Source organism: Pristiophorus japonicus, chromosome 8 (assembly GCF_044704955.1).
Source record: "Pristiophorus japonicus isolate sPriJap1 chromosome 8, sPriJap1.hap1, whole genome shotgun sequence".
NCBI lineage: Eukaryota > Metazoa > Chordata > Chondrichthyes > Pristiophoridae > Pristiophorus > Pristiophorus japonicus.
Window position 1 is genome coordinate 1,391,142 of NC_091984.1, and position 23,977 is coordinate 1,415,118.

Consider the following 23,977-nt stretch of genomic DNA (forward strand, 5'->3'; position numbering starts at 1 on the left):
GCACCTAATCTCTCTGGGCTTAGGTAAGCAGGGTGTGCTCCTATAGGGGATGTGAGCATACTCATTATTGGAAAACGTGTAGATTTCTCAATAATGTGGTTTGGAGACTATCTACTGTGGTGATGAATCTCCATGCATATCAAACATCTGGCTGACCAAAAAAGTATCTACAGGGGGTGGGGTGGGGGCTAAACGAGATGTCCCCCATTAACACTCTAATGTTCTGTTCCTCAGGTTCACTATGACAACTATATGGTAGTTGCTGGCAGGCACAAACTCGAGCCTTAGCCCTTCTCACTTATTATTCTGTGACTCTATTTGGATATTAAAAGACACTGATTGAAAGGATGTGGAGTGGTAGTAAGAGAAAAAAAAAGTGAAAATGAATTAAAAAAATAAAAGTACTATTGGTATTCTACTTGACACATACCCTGCAAACCAGCAGAAGACCCATCGATAAAAGGAAGGTCCCAGATCCATGCCCTCATCTGTAATAAATTAGGCACTCTCAGCTGGAGTAGGCCTCTGCATTCCTGAACGTGGCATGGGGTGGGGGCGTGGAGGTATAGAAATAAAGAGAGAAAGTCAGTTTCTACTCTTGATCAGTATCTAATTATTGATGGACAGTTGGTGTACACAACTTGAATGAGGCCAGGATCTGTGATGTTCTCACCTACGACATGCTTGAATAGTCTACAAACAACAACATGTATTTATATAGCACCTTTAACGTGGTGAAACATCCCAACACTTCACAGGAGTATTGAGATTAAATATTTGATACCGAGCCGCATAAGTAGAAATTAGCGCAGGTGACCAAAAGCTTGGTCAAAGAGGTATGTTTTAAGGAGCGTCTTGAAGGAGAAAGAGAGGTAGAGAGGCGGGGAGGTTTATGGAGGGAATTCCAGAGCTTGGGGCCGAGGCAACAGAAGGCACGGCCACCAATAGTGGAGCGATTATAATCAGGGATGCCCAAGAGGGCAGAATTAGAGGAGCGCAGACATCTCAGGGGTTGCGAAGCTGGAGGAGATTACAGAGATAGGGAGGGGCGAGGGCATGGAGGGATTTGAAAATAAGGATGAGAATTTTGAAATCGAGGCATTGCTTAACCGGAAGCCAATGTAGGTCAACGAGCACAGGGGTGATGGGTGAGCGGGATTTGGTGCGTATTAAACAATCAGTCTTTAGGTGCATACTTGAAGACTCGTTGCTTGAGTAAGGCGACTATGAAAATTCACTCAGCAGAAAAAACATCTCGAGCAGGAGGAGGAAAATGGACCAAATCAAAAGGAGAAAAAAGCTGCTCCAAATTCTACATTTAATGGTAGAAACAAAATAATAATCATATTGAATAAGATGAATATTATGAGAACATGTTGTAATAGATCAACTTAAATAAAAAATTCACCTGTAAAATGGGGGGTGGGGGGGGAGGGGAAGCAAAATGGGGGGCAAATGGGGGGGGGGGGTAGGTCAAATGGTAAGAGGGTATCCAAAGATGTGCATTTGAACTGAAGTTCAGCACAGCTAATCCATGGTGATAAATTAACCTTGGAGGTACTGACTGAAAACTTCATACCAAAATAAGATCTGCACATTGATTTCTGAAACAAACCCAGCATAGACGAGGAAGTTTCTTTAGAAGTGAACTTAAAAACAATTACAGCAATTTTAAAAGTTACTGGGGCAATGTGTGTTATTCTCACCACATACATGCCTATGATTCTCAGCATGTTCGACTGTGAAAGGAACCCACTCTGTGTCCAAGGAGTGGACTATCTGTTGATTAACGTTCAGAAAGATTTTAATGATTGAGTTGAGAGTTCTGCACTCATGGGATGCATACAGTTCCCAGCTTGGCTACTTCTTTAAAGAAGTTCTGAACAAAGGAAGTTGCTTCCTGTAAGAACTTTAGTTAAAATCCAATGAACCATTTTTGCAGTTATTCACATGGCAAGCAATTCTCCATGGTTGGCTGACTGACTACCATAACACAGATTACCCCCCCACCCCACCACCACTCAAAATACTTCAGCACCAGCAGCGTGTGGTCAAAGAGAGAAAAGAAACACTTAAAAGACTCGAATTTTAATTTATTTAGACACACTTCAACCAACATAAATCGGGGATCCTGTTTTAGGTTTTCAGGAAATAATGGTTCATAAAGTACTCTGGTTTTAAAATCATGCGAATGTAATGTACATCATTCAGTCAAATATGCAATCTGATTTATAATACTTCTCCTTTAAATCAAAATGTTCCCCAAAGCTATAGCTACTAAAATTATTCATTTAGATTCTAAATTAAGGAAATGTTATATTCGACTCATTGCATTTTCCTGCTGCTGGCCTTTTGTTTATCATGGAATACTGCTCGTTGTATTTATATGGTATCAGCCAAAAGACTGATCATTTAAAAACAAATTAAATCCATAACCAAAAACTTAGAGAAATGCATAATTTTAAAATATTTTCACATGGCAGTTCATGGCCAAGAAAAAAATATTGTTTCAATAGTGTAGCACTTTTTAAAACATGTTTAATCTGCATGTTTAAATAAGTTTTTTTTAAACTAAATAGAAAAAAACGATAAAGTAGCCTCTCACAATTTAAACCCTCAATCGTGAAAATCCAATGAACAGCACACTGATCGTCAGTCTGAGCAGGTAAACGGCTCACCATCCCTGCAGCTGTAAGGAGCTAATACACAGTGAGTTCAGGGAGCCTAGACATGAGCTTACAGCATTAAACTATCAATCTCACTCAAAAAAAGTTCTCAGGGTAATTGGTGTGAAAATGGGGAAAAATTCACCGCGGTGCAATAGAAACATAGAAAATAGGTGCAGGAATAGGCCATTCGGCCCTTCGAGCCTGCAGCACCATTCAATATCATAGATGATCATTCAACTTCAGTACCCAACTCCTGCCTTCTCTCCATACCCCCTGATCCCTTTAGCCGTAAGGGCCACATCTAACTCCCTTTTGAATGTATCTAACGAACTGGACTCAACAACTTTCTGTGGTAGAGAAATCCACAGGTTCACAATTCTCTGGGTGAAAAAGTTTCTCCTCATCTCGGTCCAAGATGGCTTACCCCTTTTCCTTAGAGGCTCACTCGTGAGAGATTGGGGTTACTGCAACTGTTTGGGCACAGTTGAAGAACTGTGACCCTCAATCTAATTTCAGAGAACATAAACAGTAAAGATTGCTTGATTGTGCTGACATCTCTCATATTGATGAGCATACTAAAAGCCACCAATAAATATATCATCTACAATAACTTACATTTGTACAGCTCTAATTACATACAATGATGTGTCAGAGCGCTTTACATATCAGTGGATAGCTAGATGGTACGGGGATCATGAGGGAGAAATCTTTTAGTAGTTTGAAATTGTGAGTAACCAAGATTCATTTGTTATCCATGCTTCTCCCTCTGTAGATGCCAGATCTTAGTTTATTATGTGATTAAAACATCAACGTTAAGGATACTGGCCTTTTCATTCAGCCATGCAGCACCATGTTCATGCACTTAACTGGCCTACAAAGCCAAGAAAATGGCAGGCAGAAAACAAGCGCACAATTCCTGTCGGACATATGACACCCACCATCCCCCCTGGGAAACAAAAAAAAGGCATCCAGGGCCCATTATTTGCATATGCAAATCAGGGGCCTAATATCTGTTTAATGCACCCACTTCAAGATTCTTTTGCCCTGAGGCAGCTGGCGCCACCTGCACTCAGTAAAGCCAGACGTCGGGAAGTGCTCCTATTGCCCCACATTTAAGGCAAGGTCGCCACCAATCCTTACCCCCCCCCACCCCCCCCATTCTCCAATCCCAACTGCTGGCCTCGCCTGACGGACGGCCTCTGAACCTCTGCCGATCATTACCTCCTGACCCCAGACCTCCAACTCTTCCCTCCTGACACTCAAATTCTTCGACCACCTATCCTCCCCTCTTGCTCCCTGCCATCACGGACCCGAGGGCTGCTGCAGTGGCGAGATCTTAGTCTCCTCTTCACCATTCACCAGCTGACTGCTGTTGCACTATGTTAGAGGTGCTATATAAATGCAAGTTGTTGTGCCACGCTGGCGCCACTGTAATGAGGCCAGAGGTCCAATTATCGGGTGTCTTGGGCTTCATCATTCAGGCGCAGAGCATATAACCTGCGTAATCCACGCGCTTGAATTTCTAAGTCAGTGTGTGTGAATGGAAGAGATAAATTATCCTTAAATTTAAGAATGTAAATTTTTAAAAAGCAGATCCGCTAATATTTTAAGTAGTGGACCCGAGAATAGACACAAAATCATTTTACATAAGGTCTGCTACTACTGTCTTATTTCAGTTTTTAAAGAGAATTGATCTTGCCATCCTGACTCAGCTCTAACGGTATCAGACTCCCCATTGACAGAGCCATAATCATCATCATAGGCAGTCCCTCGGAATCAGGGAAGACTTGCTTCCACTCTAAAAATGAGTCCTTAGATGGCTGAACAGTCCAGTACGAGAGCCACAGTCCCTTTCACACGTGGGACAGATAGGGTGGGTGGGAGTGGTTTGCCGCACACTCCTTCCGCTGCCTGCGCTTGGTTTCTGCATGCTCCCGGCGATGAGACTCGAGTGCTCAGCTCGGATGCACTTCCTCCACTTAGGGCAGTCTTTGGCCAGGGACTCCCAGGTGGGGATGTTGCACTTTATCAGGAAGGCTTTGAGGGTGTCCTTAGAAATTAGGTGCAGGAGCAGGCCATTCGGCCCTTCGAGCCTGCACCGCCATTCAATAAGATCATGGCTAATCATTCAACCTCAGTATCCCTTTCCTGCTTTCTCTCCATACCCCTTGATCCCTTTGGCCGTAAGGGCGATATCTAGCTCCCTTTTGAATATAACTAACGAACTGGCCTCAACAACTTTCTGCGGTAGAGAATTCCAGAGGTTAACCACTCTCTGAGTGAAGAAGTTTCTCCTCATCTCGGTCCTGAATGGCTTATCTCTTATTCTTAGACTGTGACCCCTGGTTCTGGAACTCCCCAGCAACGGGAACATTCTTCCTGCCTCTAACCTGTCCAATCCCGTCAAAATTTTATATGTTTCTATGAGATCCCCTCTCATTCTTCTAAACTCCAGTGGATACAAGCCCAATTGATCCAGTCTCTCCTCATATGTCAGTTCTGCCATCCCAGAAATCAATCTGGTGAATCTTCGCTGTACTCCCTCAATAGCAAGAACGTCCTTTCCTCAGATTAGGAGACCAAAACTGAACACAATATTCCAGGTGTGGCCTCACCAAGGCTCTGTACAACTGCAGTAAGACCTCCCTGCTCCTATAGTCAAATCCTCTAGCTATGAAGGCCAACATGCCATTTGCATTCTTCACCACCTGCTGTACCTGCATGCCAAACTTCAATGACTGATATACCATGACACCCAGGTCTCGTTGCATCTCCCCTTGTAACATTTCCTTTGCCCACCTTTGGCTCGCTTGCTGTGAAGGAGTTCAGAGTAGAGCGCTTGCTTTGGGAGTCTCGTGCCTGGCATGCAAACGATGTGGCCTGCCCAGCAGAGCTGATCAAGTGTGGTCAGTGCTTCAATGCTGGGGATGTTGGCCTGGTTGAGGACGCTAATGTTGGTGCGTCTGTCCTCCCAGGGGATTTGTAGGATCTTGCGGAGACAACATTGGTGGTATTTCTCCAGCGACTGGAGGTGTCTACTGTACATGGTCCATGTCTCTGAACCATACAGGAGGGTGGGTATTACTACAGCCCTGTAGCTTGGTGGTGGGTTTGAGAGCCTGGTCTTCAAACACTCTTTTCCTCAGGTGGCCGAAGGCTGCGCTGGCGCACTGGAGGCGGCATTGAATCTCGTCGTCAATGTCTGCTCTTGTTGATAAGAGGTTCCCGAGGTATGGGAAATGTTTCTCGTTGTCCAGAGCCGCGCCGTGGATCTTGATGACTGGGGTGTGGGCGGGGGGAGGGTCGGGGGGGTTGGGGCGGAGTGCTGTGCAGCAAGGACAGGCTGGTGGAGGACCTTTGTCTTATGGATGTTTAGTGCGAGGCCCATGTTTTCGTACACCTCAGTAAATACGTTGACTATTACTTGGAGTTCAGCCTCTGTATGTGCGCAGACGCAGGCACTGCAGAATGAGGTCCCATGAGACTCAATGAGTGCACCATGCTTCTAGATCATTACACAAATGGATGTCATAAATGTAATGGGTTGTGATAGCCTTAAACGGTTTTAGTATCAACATTCTCTACATAAAGTGATAGGGTCTGAAACTTGAAGCTTTTTAAAGATCTGCACAAAATCCAAATTAACTCATTCCACATCATTTCCGCACTGTCAAATTACTCCTTGAAATAAATTACCTTTGAACATGTAAAATATTAAAAAGCTTTAATCCACTTCTTTCTTATGGGAGCAGAACTAAGTAGTTAACAGCAGGAATCGGCCATCTATTTACTCTGCTCAGGATGCAATTGATTATTTATCAAATATATTTAGACAACTGAAAAAAACTAATTGCTGGATTTAAAAAAAACATCTCTGTAATCTTTGATAAACAACATCGTAACTTATTCAATATTCAATACAGTACCGGATATCAACTGTATTATGCACAATGCCAGAACCTTACTCAAGATCATTAGATTGGTAAAAAATTATATTATGGATTTAATTATATGTTCTCAGATGCACTAATGCAATAAGGAACCATCAGCAAAGTCCTTTTCAATCTCTCGAGATTTGTGGCTCTCTCTGCTGGGACAGCAATTAGAGCACTACATCAGCACCCCTAGGTTTGTTTGGGAAATGATGGTTGTGGCGGGGGGGGCGGGCGGGGGGAGGTGGGGTGAATAGAAAGGTAAAGGGAAAAAATAAGAATGCACACTTGTAGGAGATGCCAGACGTCCGCAGAACTACTATACCCTACCAAGAGCTGTTGCTTTCACGAGAGATGGGGAAGAGGCGAAAAGGGTAACATTGGAAAAAGTTAGCAAAGAATATTAAATTATCCCTCCAAATTACAAATATTAAGTTAAATTAATGTAATTCAATGCATTGAATTTGTACTTTTGACAGTTTATATTAGCACCACATTACACAACATTCACAGAAATCAACCAGATGGTCATGAACTGGGAAAGATTTCTCTATTAAAGTATATAGGGCTCAAATTTCGGCTTGTGTTGCTCCTATTTTTTTGGAGCGACTAGTTTAGATTGGAGTATCTTAGAAATTGCAATTCTCGGCATTTAGCTTGCTCCAATTCTAGTGAGTTAGAATAGTTTTGTTTTAGAACAGTTTTCTTTTCAAAAGGGGGTGTTACCAGCCACTTACACCTGTTTTGCAAGTTTAGGCAGCGAAAACTTACTCCAAACTAACTTAGAATGGAGTAAGTGTAGATTTTTGTACACACAGAAAAACCTTGCCTACGCTTATAAATCAAGCGTAGGGAACGAGAGATGGGGGGGGGGGAAGTTTACAAACATTAAACACTTCACTTTTACAAATAAAGAGCCATCATCAATAATAAATGATCAATAAATCAATCAAAGAAAATTAATTAAAAATAAAAAAAATAATTAAAAATCAATCAATAAATAAAAAATTACACTTCTACTCACCTACTGCAGCATCGGGAGCCTTCCAACAGTGTGCTGGGTCGGGGGCCCCCCAGTGTCTCTCGCTGTCTGTCTGTCTCTGTCAATGTCTCTCTGTCTCAGACAGCGAGAGGAGGAGGGAAGGCAGGGAGGCGGGGGGGCGCGAGAGGCGCAGGGGGGGCGAGAGAGGCGGGAGTGAGACGGGCGGGGGAGCAAGGTGGGCGGGGGGGGAGGCTGAACGGGAGGAAAGGTGGAGGGAGGCTGAACCGGGGGGAGGAGCTGAACGGGAGCGAGGTAGCGGGAGGGAGCTGAACGGGAGGAAAGCACAAGTCCTGATCTTCAATGCCTGGGGAGGCCATTCGGCCAGGGCTAGGGGCGGCGTGCTTCGGGCCCCTCCCACGCAGCATCGCAGAGATTCGGGCTGCGAGGAGTTACTGCACATGCACGCACACTCTTGCGCGCATGTGCAGAGGTCCCGGCATTGTTTTCAGCGCAGGGACCTAGCTCGGTCCCCGACCTCTTGTGCTGCGCCACGCCGAGGCCGAAGACGTCCTGAGGAGCTCAGAGAATCACAAGATAAGTTTTTGCCGCCCTTTTTATTCCAGAAAGTCGCCGCACCTTATGGAGGTGCGCTGTTATTAACAGAGGGCGGAAACTTGGGCCCTACTGGTTACATGTTGTAACGATTCTCTGTTGATCTGAAATTTTGAAAGTTTGAAAAGAAGGCAAACAAAGGTTCTTTCAAGCCTCAATGTCAAATTGCTAGCAGTGTAATGTCTGCCGTTTTCATGCAAAGATGCCCACTATAGGATACAATACAAACTGAACTGAACTGAACTGGCCCATCTGATCCATCCCATTTCGATAGTTTGTCATGTTATACTTGATTTAAATATGAGCGTCTCCCCGACAACAGAGGCAGCGCGAACCTGGAGCAGTTGGAGAGATTTAAACTTCAGCGTCTCCCTGACAGCGGAGGCAGCTTGAGTCTGGAGCTATTACGGGTCCTACCAAGAGGACAAAATGAGAAATAAAAACTAATAAAATTATGACATCACAAGGATGGAAATTGGTTCGTCCAGATTAATTGAATCACTGGACAGGGAATGAATCTTAAAGACAGCTAATAATGGATTTAATTTGCTTCAATTGCTGATTTTATCATTTTAAACTTAATTTATAATTATGTTATATATTATTTAATTTTGTTTAATTATAATTAATCTTTATTATACTGATTTTACTATTGTATACTCTTTATTGTATTATTTACAATGTAATTTGAATTTTTGTTTTTTCGCCTGTGTCTATCTGCGTACGCATTTTGGCTACCGCTTCGGACCCGAGCCTTTAACCTCTTTTTACACGTCCTTCTCACACTCTCTCTCTCTCTCTCCCTTTCCCTCAATGGTCAATATCCAACGTCTTGTAAAATTGTTGTGAAGCACCTTGGGATGTTTTACTACGTTAATGGCGCTATATAAATAAAAGTTATTATTATACTTGCATAGCATGATTTTTCAGAGTGGGAGGAACATAAATAGATGGATGAGCAGAATGTCCCGGAAGCAGAATTTCCATTTAGTGGTCCTTGATATTATTACTGCACTCTGGTGTAACACAAAGATGCAATACTGTCGGCAATACATTTGCATAGAGTGCCAACCAGCCATGACTCACCTTTTGTGGCAAGGTTCTTTTACTGGTAATATTTTACATAATTTATCACCTACCCAATATTAGAAAAGCCACAGACCGCCCTAAGTGGAGGAAGTACATCCAGGAGGGCCCTGAGCACCTTAAGTCTCATCGTCGAGAGCATGCAAAAATCAACCGCAGGCAGCAGAACGAGCGTGCGCCAAATCTGTCCCAGCCTCCCTTACCCTCAACGACTATCTGTCCCACCTGTGACAGGGACTGAGGCTCTCATATTGGACTGTTCAGCCACCTAAGGACTCATTTTAAGAATAGAAGCAAATCTTCCTCGATTCCGAGGGACTGCCTATAATGATAATGATTAGAAAAGCTACCCAATGAGCTCCTTTGCTGGTCTGAATATGATCCAGATGGAATAATCATTATGTATTAAAGTCAGAGCCAAAGGTCAGCCATTTAAACATCTAAGACCTCAATACTTATTATTTTTGTACTCCAAAATATTATTCAAATTAGATCAACCAGCAAGGACAATAATCTTTCCTAAAACTGTGATTTAGTATTGAAAATATAAACCAAACTTTTCACTTTTATGCCAATATCATTTGAATAGCACCTCATTTTTTTCCCTTGGCCCCAAATTCACAAAAGAAGAATACATTAGATAACCTTCATTTTAAATGCTTATTGGTTGTGCATCATTTTTGACAGGCTGAAGTGGGGTGGGGGGGCGGGGGGGAGGGGTGAGTTCAGAAAGAAAATAGCACAGAAATAAGTATTTAATTAGCTATAAATCATTTTGGGAAGTGTAAAGCTCTATATAAAATGCAAGTTCTCTCTTTACAAAAAGATCCGTAACATAGCATACAAATCAAAAATAATAATACATGGTACAGTAATATGCAGGTTCAAAGGAGACACATTATCCACCTGCTAAGCAGAAGGATACAGTCAGCACAGTTTGAGAGACACTCCTTACCTACACTGCTGTATGAGAAAGTTTTGCAGCTGCTCAAAGTGCAATACCTCCAAAAGGTGATTTAACACTACAGCCAAAGCATTAGTGCAACACATTTCTGCTTGAGAGCGACATGAAGGTTGTATTGTAAATCCAGAGTTAGGGCCCAATCTGATGTTGGAGAAAAGTGGTGCAAGACCTTCTTGTTGGATAGGGTCCCTCACCATTTCTGCGTAACATCATGTTGAATGCAAGTCCAGTGCAGCGTTAAACCAGGTGTTAACAAGAAGTGTCCAGCAGAATCACTGGGACTGCCTTGACACTTTTTACATTTATTAGCAATTAGAAAGTACAGATGCTGCCACATATCACATAATTATCTTAGGGCGCAAAATTCCCCTGTTGTGCACCTCCTGTTAGCGCCTTCGGGGGGGCGCTAACAGGGCACAAAAGTGTTTTCGCCGGGGGAAGGGGGGATGCAGTGCTACCAGCTCCCGCGAAATTGCGTGGGAGTTAGCAGAGCCGTGAATACAGTAGCGCCAGCCTCGCAAATCACAAACTGGGCCGCACACCCACCACAGAGCAAATACTTAAAGGGGAGGTGCGCTGCACCACAATTTTGTTTCCGACTCACCAGTCGGGCCGCTGTCCAACGATGTCGCAATCGTGCAGCCCAGCACTCCGTCACGGCACCCTTCATCCCTAGTGGCCCATCAAAAGCTGCAGAGCTCGCAGCATCCTTCCCCTTAATGGAAGGGGAGGGGGCGTTGAAACGCATCAGCGCCTCGCGGAGAGGCCACATAGCGCCCCTGATCCCGCCCCGAAAGGAAGTGGAGCGCATGAGGGCGGGACTTCTGCAACGAACCAATTTCGCCCCCTTAATGTTTACATTTTAACTGCTAGGAAAAGAGTTCTACAAATGCATAAAAGCACACATACTCAATTCTCTCCTGAGCAGCAGAATTCAAATTCCACCCAGGCTATTTAAACCTGAATTGCAGTTACGCAGCTAGTATAAACTTTTTTTGGGTTCTTTTCTTCTATCACTTTGTAATTAAGTATATTAACTGAAATACCATGTCACATGTGAAGGAAAGAGTCAATTTACACATCAAAATTTATCTCAAATAAAAATAGAAAATTATCTTGGTGTTTAAATTTACCTCAGGAATCATGAGTGATCTATACATTTTTCTGAAATTGTTAACAAATGAATTTGAATAATTCATCTTCTGGCATTGAAACTCCGAGTTACTACACAGTTTGAAATACACCTGGTTTATATTCTTCACATAATATGCAACTGCTGTTTATAAATTAAAAGTACATGTTATTAATAAGGCTCTATATGCTGCCAGCAGTTTTTTTCCAACCTATATATGTTTCTTTGGACATGGTATTTGGGTTGCAGACTTGAACTGCCTTCATTGGTGAACCAGCAGGAAAGATAATTCAGGCAGGATTCACTGGACAGGTTATCAGCACAGTCATGGTCCAGCTCCACTATCAGGGCAGTTTCAAGCTAATCATGCTTCAGTGCACAATGCCACTGCAGTGTTTTTTTTTTATTCATTCACGGAATGTGGGTGTCGCTGGCAAGGCCGGCATTTATTGCCCATCCCCAATTTCCTTTGAGAAGGTGGTGGTGAGCCGCCTTCTTGAACCGCTTGGTGAAGGTGCTCCCAAAGTGCAGTTAGAGAGGGAGTTCCAGGATTTTGACCCAGCGACGATGAAGGAACGGCGATATACTTCCAAGTCAGGATGGCGTGTGACTTGGAGGGGAACGTGGAGGTTCCCCTCCAAGTTACACACTTGCCAAGATTTTTTTTTCCAACCCATGTTCCCATGCACCTGCTGCCCTTGTCCTTCTAGGTGGTAGAGGTCACGAGTTTGGGAGATGCTGCCGAAGGAGCCTTGGCGAGTGTGCATGGCAAAGTGATGTGTGTGTCTTTCCAGCACCAGCATGTCTTGTACATAGAAGTTAAAATGTACTCTGAGTGAGGGACTTTAATGGCCAGCTCAAGAGTGGCTTGGTAGCACCACTACTGACCGAGCTGGCCAAGTCCTGAAGGACATAGCTGCCAGACTGGGCCTGCAGCAGGTGGTGAGAGAACCAACACAAGGAAAAGCCTACTTGACTTCGTCCTCACCAAACTAACTGTCGCAGATGCATGTGTCCATGACAGCATTGGTAGCAGTGACCATCGCAGTGTCATTGTGGAGACGAATTCCTGTCTTCACACTGACTGCCCTTGACATCAAGGCAACATTTGATCGAGTGTGGCATCAAGGAGCCCAAGTAAAACTGAAGTCAATGAGAATCAGGGGGAAAACTCTCCACTGGCTGGAGTCATACCTAGCACAAAGGAAGATGGGTGTGATTGTTGGAGGTCAATCATCACAGCCCCAGGACATTGCTGCAGGAGTTCCTCAGGGCAGTGTCCTAGGCCCAACCATCTTCAGCTGCTTCATCAATAACCTTCCCTCCATCACAAGGTCAGAAGTGGGGATGTTCACTGATGACTGCAGTGTTCAGTGCCATTCGCAACTCCTCAGATAATGAAGCACTCCATGCCCGCATGCAGCAAGACCTGGACGACTTTCAGGCTTGGGCTGATAAGTGGCAAGTAATATTCGCACCACAAAAGCGTCAGGCAATGGCTATCTCCAACAAGCGAGAGTCTAACCACCACCCCTTGACATTAGACGGCATTACCATCGCCGAATCCCCCACCATCAACATCCTGGAGGTCACCATTGACCAGAAACTTGACTGGACCAGCCACATAAATACTGTGGCAACAAGAGCAGGTCAGAGGCTGGGTATTCTGCGGCGAGTGTCTCACCTCCTGACTCCCCAAAGCCTTTCCACCATCTACAAGGCACAAGTCAGGAGTGTGATGGAATACTGACCACTTGCCTGGATGAGTGCAGTTTCAACAACACTCAAGAAGCTCGACACCATCCAGGACAAAGCAGCCCGCTTGATCAACACCCCATCCACCACCTTCAACATTCACTCCCTCCGCCACTGGAGTACCGTGGCTGCAGTGTGTACCATCTACAAAATGCACTGCAGCAACTTGTCAAGGCTTCTTCAGCAGCACCTCCCAAACCTGTGACCTCTACCACCTAGAAGAACAAGGGCAGCAGGCGCATGGGAACACCACCACCTCCACGTTCCCCTCCAAGTTACACACAATCCTGACTTGGAAGTATATTGGCTGTTCCTTCAGCGTCGCTGGATCAAAATCCTGGAACTCCCTCCCTAAGATAACTGTGGGAGCACCTTCACCACACGGACTGCAGCGGTTCAAGGTGGCGGCTCAACATTACCTATCTTCTCAAGGAAAATTAGAGATGGGCAATAAATGCTGGCCTTACCAGCGACACCTACTTCCCATGAACAAATAATTTTTTTTTTTAAAAAGCCTCAATGTTCCAGCTGGCTTATAATCCTGAGTTCAATAGAGGAGGCTATCCTAGTATTTCAGTTTACCTCAAAATAGTCACCCTCTTTCCTAAAATTAAGTCTTATGCGCTTGGCACATAGAAAGCTTCTAGGGTTAGTCATAGGAGACATTCAAATAACTTCCCTCTATGATTTCAAGTGTCAATTGCTGGCAGCATATAGATCCTTATTAATAACATTTATTTTTAATTTATAAACAGCAGTTACATATTATGTGAAGAATATAAACCAGGTGTATTTTTAAACTTTGTAGTAACTCGGAGTTTCAATGCCAGAAGATGAACTATTCAAATTCATTTGGTAACAATTTCAGAGAAATGTATAGATCACTCATGAGCCCCTTTACAGGAAATTCTCCTCACGAACAAAAACAATCGCCTTTGCCAAGATTTTTTTTCCAAATCCACATTTGACCACACATGTTTCTTTGGACATGGTATTTGGGTTGCAGACTTGAACTACCTTCATTTGTGAACCAGCAGGAAAGATAATTCAGGCAGGATTCACTGGACAGGTTATCAGCACAGTCCAGCTGCATTATCAGAGCAGGTTCAAGCCAATCATACTTCAGTGCACAATGCCACTGCAGTGTGCACGGCAAAGTGATGTGTGTGTCTTTCCATCACCAGCATATCTCGTACATAGAAGTTAAAAGCCTCAATCTCCCAGCTGGCTAATGTCTTATAATCCGGAGTTCAGCAGGGGAGGCTAGATGGAATTTTAAAAATGTCTAGTTTCCTGTTTGACTGCTACTCAAAATCATTTCCACATGACTGTCAAGTGCTCAGCGGGTTGCTTAACTTTGACTTATAAAGATACGTCCTGTTATCTGATTTCAATGTACTCCAACAACTAACAAACATACCAGCTCATCTGACAAACTAAGTCCAACTAATGACAGCAGGCAAAAAGCAATTTAGTGCTGCAGCAATACTAATGAGTTTTCCTGTTACTGTGATGAAATATATTCAAATAAATAAAAGATAGCTAGTCGGGGGGGGGGGGGGAAAGAGTGCAAATGTTTAAGAATTGTAGCCAGATTGAAATGCATGAACACATTGTACCTTTATATCTTGAATTCATGCTAGGAATTGTTTGGCATTCACTGCAACATTATGAAAAGACTAACAAAAGCAAAGACTCCCCTGTAAGTGAAATTAATCCAAGAGATTCCCAATTCAGAGAAGATTCTGGTATTTTTAAAATCAGATGTGCTGCTATTTAAAGACAATCAGAGATAACATTTTTAGATCTCAGCAACTGAACATCAGTGCTTTAATCTATTGTGATCTTAATCCTTCCCCTACATATTAAACCTGGCTCAAATATTTCTTTTATATGCGTAATATATATTTATATATGAATATAGACACATATTTCTGCTGACATAGCAAGGTGCAGACACAGGGAACTGTAGCAAAGACAAATGTCTCAAATTTTCCTTGATGATTTCTGTGGACAAAACAAGCATGAGGGGGGAAAAAAAAAGGGCACGGTACTAGATTACATACAGCATTCATGATACTTACCAACGGATCCATTACAGACCCAATCCACATCCGGACCGGGGTCAAACAAGGCAGCATCATCGCCCCAACCCTCTTCTCAATCTTCCTCACTGCCATGCGCCACTTCACAGTCAACAAGCTCCCCGCTGGAGTGGAACTAAACTACAGAACCAGTGGGAAGCTGTTCAACCTTCGCCATCTCCAAGTCAGGTCAAAGGCCACCCAAACCTCTGCCGTCGAGCTACAGTACGCCTGCGTCTGCGCACATACAGAGGCTGAACTCTGGGACATAATCGACGTATTTGCTGAGGCGTACGAAAGCATGGGCCTGATTTTAAACATTCATAAGACAAAGGTCCTCCACCAGCCTGTCCTCGCCGCACAGCACTGCCCCCCAGTCATCAAGATCCACGGCGCGGCCCTGGACAACGTGGAACATTTCCCATACCTTGGGAGCCTCTTATCAACAAAAGCAGACATTGATGAGACGATTCAACGATGCCTCCAGTGCGCCAGCACAGCCCTCGGCCGCCTGAGGAAGAGAGTATTCGAAGATCAAGCCCTCAAATCTATCACCAAGCTCATGGTCTACAGGGCTGTAGTAATACCCGCCCTCCTGTATGGCTCAGAGACATGGACCATATACAGTAGACACCTCAAGTCGCTGGAGAAATACCACTAACGGTGCCTCCGCAAGATCCTACAAAATCCCCATGGAGGACAGACGCACCAACATTAGTGTCCTCGACCAAGCCAACATCCCCAGCACTGACCACACTTGATCAGCTCCGCTGGGCAGGCCACATTGTCCGCATGCCAGACACGAGACTCCCAAAGCAAGCGTTCTATTCAGAACTCCTTCATGGCAAACGAGCCAAAGGTGGGCAGAGGAAACGTTACAAGGACATCCTCAAAGCCTCCGAGATAAAATGCAACATCCCCACCGATACCTGGGAGTCCCTGGCCAAAGACCGCCCTCAGTGGAAGAAGTGCATCCGGGAGGGCGCTGAGCGCCTCGAGTCTCATCGCCAAGAGCATGCAGAAAACAAGCGCAGGCAGCGGAAAGAATGTGCGGCAAACCTGTCCCACCCTCCCTTACCCTCAACGACTGTCTGTCCCACCTGTGACAGGGACTGTGGCTCTTGTATTGGACTGTTCAGCCACCTAAGGACTCATTCTAAGAGTGGAAGCAAGTCTTCCTCGATTCCGAGGGACTGCCTATGATGATGACATACAGCATTCATGATACTAGAAATCTGTCTAGAGCAGTAAGTCTGAGAGCCTATTCACCCCACAAGTGATTGAAGTACCTTGAAAATAATGGTACAAATGGGCAATTGAAGTTACACTGCAAGTTGTAATGCTGAGTGGAAGAAATCAGAACTGTATGCATGCGCATGCATGCAAGGACCCTTGCACAGAGCACTCTTCACAGCCATTGAAATTTCTAATGTTAAAAAAGAGCTGATGGTACAAGTCAGCACTTTCCAATCAATAGAAATTTAAAGGCTTAAAAAATAGGTTTAAAAATATAAACAGTGGAGTACACCAAACCCAGCACATTATTTTCTGGACATACAAGGTTTGTATTTTGAATTTTATTTATTGTAAAGCCGGGTGCTTAAGTTGCACGTTCGTGTCGGGGGTTTCAAACCTGTACAAGCACCAATATAAACACAAGTGCATCACGTCATTAATGCAGTTTATTAAAACTGAAATATAAGTATTAAGCAAAGAGCATAAGGAATAGGAGCAGGAGCAGGCCTTACGGCCCCTCGAGCCTGCTCCACCGTTCAATAAGATCACGGCTGATCTACCTCAGCGCCAGTTTCCCGTCATGTATGTTAAGCAGTTGGTTTTTATTACTGCTTAATGAGTACTGGAGATTGGAACGCTTTCATTTTGGGCACCAATGCCAGCAAACACTCCTGAGGTAGAGTCAAGGTTCCTCTACCATGCTCCAAGAAAGTATCTTAGGCACAAAGTGTCTCAGATACACACCTAGTGCATCCTGACATTTCCTGCACGAACCATCCTGTGATCCCACCAAATGAAATTGCCAGCTTAATGCCAAAATGGAGTAGTTAATGTTGCAAGTAGGAAACAAGTTTTAGACTGCACAACCTATTTTATCTTTACTTCACCAATATCGGTTGCATTTGAATCCAGAATAAGAACAAATGAGGTGAAAGGACAATTTGCCAACACACTGTGCTCATCATTATCATAAGCAGTCCCTCGAAATCGAGGAAGACTTGCTTCCACTCTTAACATAAGTTCTTAGGTGGCTGTACAATCCAATATGAGAACCGCAGTCTCCGTCACAGGTGAGACAGCTAGTCACTGAGGGAAGGGATGGGTGGGATTGGTTTGCCGCACGCTCTTTCCGATACCTGCGCTTGATTTCTGCATGCTCTCGGCGATGAGATTCGAGGTGCTCAGCGCCCTCCCGGATGGTCAGTGCTTCAATGCTGGGGATATTGGCCTGGACGAGGACGCTAACGTTGGTGCTTCGTCCTCCCAGGGGATTTGTAGGATCTTGTGGAGACATCGTTGGTGGTACTTCTCCAACGACTTGAGATATCTACTGTACATGGTTCATGTTTCTGAGCCATACAGGAGGTCGGGTATTACTACAACCCTGTAGACCATGAGCTTGGTGGCAGTTTTGAGGGCCTGGTCTTCAAACACTCTTTTCCTCAGGCGGCCGAAGGCTGCACTGCCGTACTGGAGGCGGTGTTGGATCTCGTCATCAATGCCTGTTCTTGTTGATAGGAGGCTCCCGAGATAAGGGAAGTGGTCCACGTTGTCCAGGGCCGCGCCGTGGATCTTGATGACTGGGGGGCAGTGCTGCGCGGCAAGAACAGGCTGGCAGAGGACCTTTGTCTTACTGATGTTTAGCGTAAGGCCCTTGCTTTCGTACACCTCAGTAAATACGTCAACTATGTCCTGGAGTTCAGCCTCTGTATGTGCGCAGAGCTACTTAGTCACCAAATAGCACACTCAGCCTCGGTCACTAAACTGGACCACGGTACAGGTGTAGTTGGAGGCTTATTACCTCATGTTTATTAGCTATACCCTGTATTAATATTTAGATGGTAGACTAAAATTTTGAACAAATGATTGTGATGAACAGATAATTTTAATTAACTCAGCACATTACAACTATTTGTAACTCCTATTTTGAAAAACTATGCCATCCAGCTCCTCAAGCCTGTTCTGCCATGCAATTAGATGATGACTGATCTGTAGCTTAATCCATTTACCCGCCTTGGTTCCATATCCCTTAATATGCTTACCGAACAAAAGTCTATCAACCCCAGTTTTAAGATTTTCAATTGAGCTAGCCGCAACAGTTTTCTTTTTTGGCTGAGTGGGGGGGGGGGGGGGGGGGGGGAATAATTCTAGATTTCCACTACCTTTTGTGTGAAGAAGTGAGCCCTGACTTCACCCCTGAATGGTTTCACTCTAATTTTAGATTATGCCCCCTTGTTTTTGACTCCCTCAACAGAGGAAATAGTTTATTTCTACATTACAACAGTGACTGCACTTCAAAAGTACTTCATTGGCTGTAAAGCATTTTGGGACATCCTGAGGTCATGAACGGCGCTATAGAAATGCAGGTCTTTCTTTATATCTATCTAACCTTTCAAATCCTTTAATCATCTTAAACACCTCCATTAAATCACCCCTTAATCTCCTAAATTCAAGGGAATACAAACCTATTCTATTCACCCTGTCCTCATAATTTACCCTTATAGCCCCGGTATCATTCTGGAAAATCTGCGTTGCACCCATTCCAAGGCCAATATATCCTTCCTGAAGTGCAGTGCAGTGAAGCATGCAGTACTTCAAATGTAAGTCTAACCAGAGATAAATGTTGTCTCAGAAAACTTCTTGTTTAAATGTTTGGGTGTTCATTGTTACCTTCCTATTCAGTTAAATATTACTAGCCCAATTCTCTATTGCAGCAAATGTACACCGGGGTAGTTAAACTCCTGCAACCATTAAAGACGCATATCCCACCATCAATAGCAGTGCAATTCAATTCATTCTACCTCCATTGTAAAACATGCTATTCCAGCATTACCAATAATAGTTATCCCTATAAGGGTAGTGCTCCTGCATCACGAAGAAATATGGCAGGTTTGCACACAATTAAATTGAGGAACCAAAAATATAGGCACTTTAAAGCCTCATCCCTCCTCCAAAGCTCAAAAGTAAAAATGGGGATCATAAATCTCTAGAGTCCAGAAGCTACAAAGTCTAAAAAAAATGTTTATTTTTTTCAAATCTACATGGAGCAACTCTAACTTAAGTGTTAGCAAATTTATTTAAAACCAATAAATAATTAGAAATTCTTGGAAGTAAAAAATGAACACAACAGGGATTTACAATTTAAAATTCCAATTTCTGCTTTGATAATATTAAAGTATTTAAAAGCTACATAATCTTTACAGGGCAAGAGTTTCCTGTTATGCAACATAACAGCTTACCTGAAGCTGGAAGCCTGTGCACACGCATGTCTTCCACACTCGTTCCACTTCGAGACTTGCACACACACACCTGCCTGTGCAGCTGCACAGTGTCTGTGGAATTTGTAGAATTCACAGAATTCCCCTGATTCACATCAATCGCTGGAGCTACCTGGATTTCCCTCACACTTTCATAGCAATTAGCAGAGGTTCCAATGGTCACTGGTCCTACAATCAAGTCACCAGCAGGCAATGAAGGCTGCTTCACCTGCAAGCTGCTGCCTGGATTATCAATTTTAGCCACAGAAATCCTGAGAGGGGACTGAACTTGTCGTAGATCAACTTCATCGTCTTCTGGGATAGGATTGTACCAAATCTCTCCCTCATCGTCTGCATCATTTTCTTCACTATGATCCAGAGTACTCTCTACAGCATGCTTCGGGTCATCTTGTCGGACAGGCTCTCTTGGTGGAAGCGCTGGCTGCCTGCTTTCTTGTAAGGGGCTCAGGCCACTCGCATGGTTTGTTAGCTCTACTGGTACCAGAACATTAGTGTCTTCATTCAAATAAGGGCTGAGAGTGCTTTGCTGCAGCCAGTTCCGTTTTTTGGACACTGTGATGTTGTTTATGTGTGGCCTGTAGTCGTTGAGCTGGTTTGCTTCAGTGGCTTTTAATTCTCTTTTGATAATTGAGGAGGCATGAACATTTTCAATGATGTCTGTAATCAAGAGGGAAAAACAAAAAGCTCATTTGTGTAGGAGTGAAAACATTTAAAATGTTTACACCAAACATTCAAACAGGAAAAAGGCACATCCAAATGCAATAAAGCAAGTGCCATCACACCTCTTAAAATAAGTAACATTCCAAACCCTGCAATTCATAAAGTTTACTGAAATTAAGCCATACTTCATTATCAGTGCATATGTACTGTATGGAATTAGATTTGCCAATAGTTACAGGCTACAATTACATTCAACACAAACAGTGTGTATTTATTACCATCATAATATTTGTCTTTACAATTGTTGCATACTTAGTTACAGAAGTTCACAGTTCATAGTTAAATCTGCCTAGTTCTCTTTGCATCTATTTCATGCTGTATAATCCTTACATGTCCTTGGATTTGTAAACAATCCTAGGCACCACATCTTTAATTGCAATCTTCAAAATGGAGATTGACATTCTTTAAAATCCTTTTGTGAAATGTGAAAACCAATGTTACTCCACAAATAACTCAAGTGGTTGAACCTTGTCCTACAGCAATAAGAAATTGTAGCAGAATTGAAATAGTTACAAGAAAAGCCAACTTCTATGTACTATTTCCTGAAAAATCTGGCCCCGTGCTATACCTGGCCTCAGTAGATTACAGTTGAACAGTGCAGGGACTCATTTAGAATTTGGACCCAGTACTCAGGTCCTTCAATATTTGGGTCAAAACACTACAATTTCACATGCAAATAAACATATCCCCTTGCTCCTGGCAAACAGGCAACTGAGGACTTCCATGATATTCTGGGTATAAACAGAGCTAAGTCACTTTGGCAAAAATCTGTTTACTATCATTTTTCTCAGGAGCGGTTGACAATACCATATAATATTGCCTTCTAGGCAAATACTTGCACAGGAATGCAGTGGTCACAAAACACGCGAGCACTGCAACACTTTGGTGTATTACTACTTTTCAGGGTCAACAAATGATACAAGCACGTTTGTGCTTGCACTACATTCCTGGAGAATCCAGATAACAGATTCAACTAGTTCTCAATTCTTTCCCAATGCTGATATAATCAGGTACGTTTTACTAAACATGTACTTACTCCAGAAATTAACCCACAACTGAACCACTCTTTTTAACTGGAAACAAGCTCTTAAAAGAAAAGTGCATGTTATCTCATTAGGGATGGCATGCTTTTCATTTGCATACATGTCTGAACCCGTCAACTATGAAACCCTGCACGTAAGCACATTTGATAATACTAAACATTTAGCAGTAATCCAAGTTCTTGTTACTTCAAATCAGACTAGTCCACATGCAACAAGGTGCTGATGAAGAGCCATGTTTTTTCCGTTAAAACCCCCTTAGAATTTGGACAAAAATGTAAAAGCTATTCAAATTCTCAAACAGTCCCACTGTAAGTTACTGAGACCTAGACCTTCGTGCAAGATAGAATAGTTCATGCTTGCTAAATATACTATATTGGTTCAGTGATGGTGTTTTTATAACACCAGGAATGCATTTACAGATTCTGATGAAGTAAAACAATAATTCCCAAGCCACTAAGTTTTTCTAGTGTCTAATTACCTATCAGGCAATACCCATTTATAAACAGTTGTTTTATCCTTTGAGGTGGCAAGCTATGAAATACCAGTAAGTCTGCCATTCTCCCGTGACAGACAATTTTTTTGTCAATTATACAATACTCTCACTTTTTGTAGACCAGTATTTCAAAATACTGTACCAGCAATAAACATTCAAATTGCCAGAAATTTTCTACGTGTGCATAGCATTTTTTACATAAAAATAAAAAGGGACCAAGAATTATCTTCTGATTACAGATCAAACTAGAAAATTGCTCAAAAGATTTTCAAGCTTATTATCAGAAAATAACTTGTGCCCACTGTCAACAGCAATCTATAAATACAAACATTTAAAGCTAAAGAACCCTTCCTCCTTTCCACTCTTGTTCACTCCTTCAGTTGTATTCAGTGATGACAACAAATTGTCCCAGACAAGTACTCGATAAAAATGGGTTGGGAGAATGTATATTGTCCCAGTTCAATTTAATCTAATATCATGAACTAACAATCTTACTACGAAATCATAGCAGGATAAATTCAGCAAAAAAATCATTAGTATACAGCTAATAAATGCCACCAAATTAGTTGTATTGCATTCACTCAGCCCATACAGCTGTTGTTCAGCAGTGCATTAATGCTTTGCAATTCCAGTGTTACAACTGAAGTCAATGCAATGCCCTAGAATCTGATGCATATTATGATTTCTATCAAATGAGCCATTTACCCAGGGTTACTCCAACCCCTTTGACCAGTACGCAATAGCTGGTAGGCAGAATATTTATGCAGCAAGGTTAGTCGGTGCATGAATTCTGGATTCTTCTGAAATGAGCACCACTGCGCATGCACAGTGACAGCCCATGTTTATTAGAAAACAGTCGAGTCAATGCGTGCAAAAAAGTACAATCCAGCTAGCATAAATGAAGTGGCAAATGTTTAATGTACTTCATACATACTGCATTCAGGAAGCAAAATAGCTCAACTGATGTTGAATAGGCTGACTGTGAGCTTGCCTTTACCAGGAATTTGATCGATTCCCTAAACTCTTTATATATCTGACCCTCACTGGAGAGAAAATACTTTCCTCTTATCTATCTATGATGAATTTCAACCCAGGTCTCAGAAGTAAACGGGCCTTATCTGAATCACTGCACCACCCTGCCTATTCTAGATCATCAGTTTTAACCTTGATTATTTTTTTTTAAAACAGAAACCCATCTGATGGTTGGGATTTATCCAGCAAGTAGCTGAGTTATATAGACCAGAAAAGTGCCAAGTTCTTTGCTGTATTAGCTGCAATGACACTATTATTAGCTTCAGTGCTCCTGGTTTTGGGAATGGAAGGGAACAAGTCAGCTAGCCAAGGTTCCTGCTCCTGAGCACTATCCAGTAACTCATGTTGAAAGTGCGACTGTGCGATCATCAAAAGAGAATGGGATTCAGCTTGGCTGAGCAGCCCTCCCTGATTGGTCTAAGAACATAAGAAATAGGATCAAGAGTAGGCCAACTGGCCCCTCGAGTCTGCTCCGCCATTTAATAAAATCATGACTGATCTGATCATGGACTCAGCTCCACTTCCCCACCCACTCCCCATAACCCTTTACTCCCTTATCGCTCAAAAATCTGTCTATCTCCGCCTTAAATATATTCAATGACCCAGCCTCCACTGCTCTCCGGGGCAGAGAATTCCATAGGTTTACAAGCCTCAGAGAAGAAATTCCTCCTCATCTCAGTTTTAAATGGGCAGCCCCTTATTTTGAGACCATGTCCCCTAATTTTAGTTTCCTCTATGAGTGGAAATATCCTCCTGCATCCACCTTGTCGAGCCCCCTCATTATCTTGTATGTTTCCATAAGATCACCTCTCATTCTTCCGAACTCTAATGAGTATGGGCCCAACCTATTCAACCTATCTTCATAAGTCAACCCCCTCATCTCCGGAATCAACCTAGTGAACCTTCTCTGAACAACCTCCAATGCAAGTATATCCTTCCTTAAATATGGAGACCAAAAC

The 23,977-nt window shown here is 43.1% G+C and overlaps 1 protein-coding gene across 1 annotated transcript in view; it reads right to left on the bottom strand.

The window, feature by feature from the left end:
• The window catches only part of syde2 (synapse defective 1, Rho GTPase, homolog 2 (C. elegans)), a 190,707-nt gene that overhangs the window by 158,556 nt on the left and 8,174 nt on the right, over nt 1-23,977 (bottom strand). Inside the window, exon 2 of the mRNA XM_070886434.1 lies at nt 19,692-20,387. Within this exon, the coding sequence (XP_070742535.1) occupies nt 19,692-20,387 (696 nt within the window). The remainder of the gene's footprint in view (nt 1-19,691; nt 20,388-23,977) is intronic.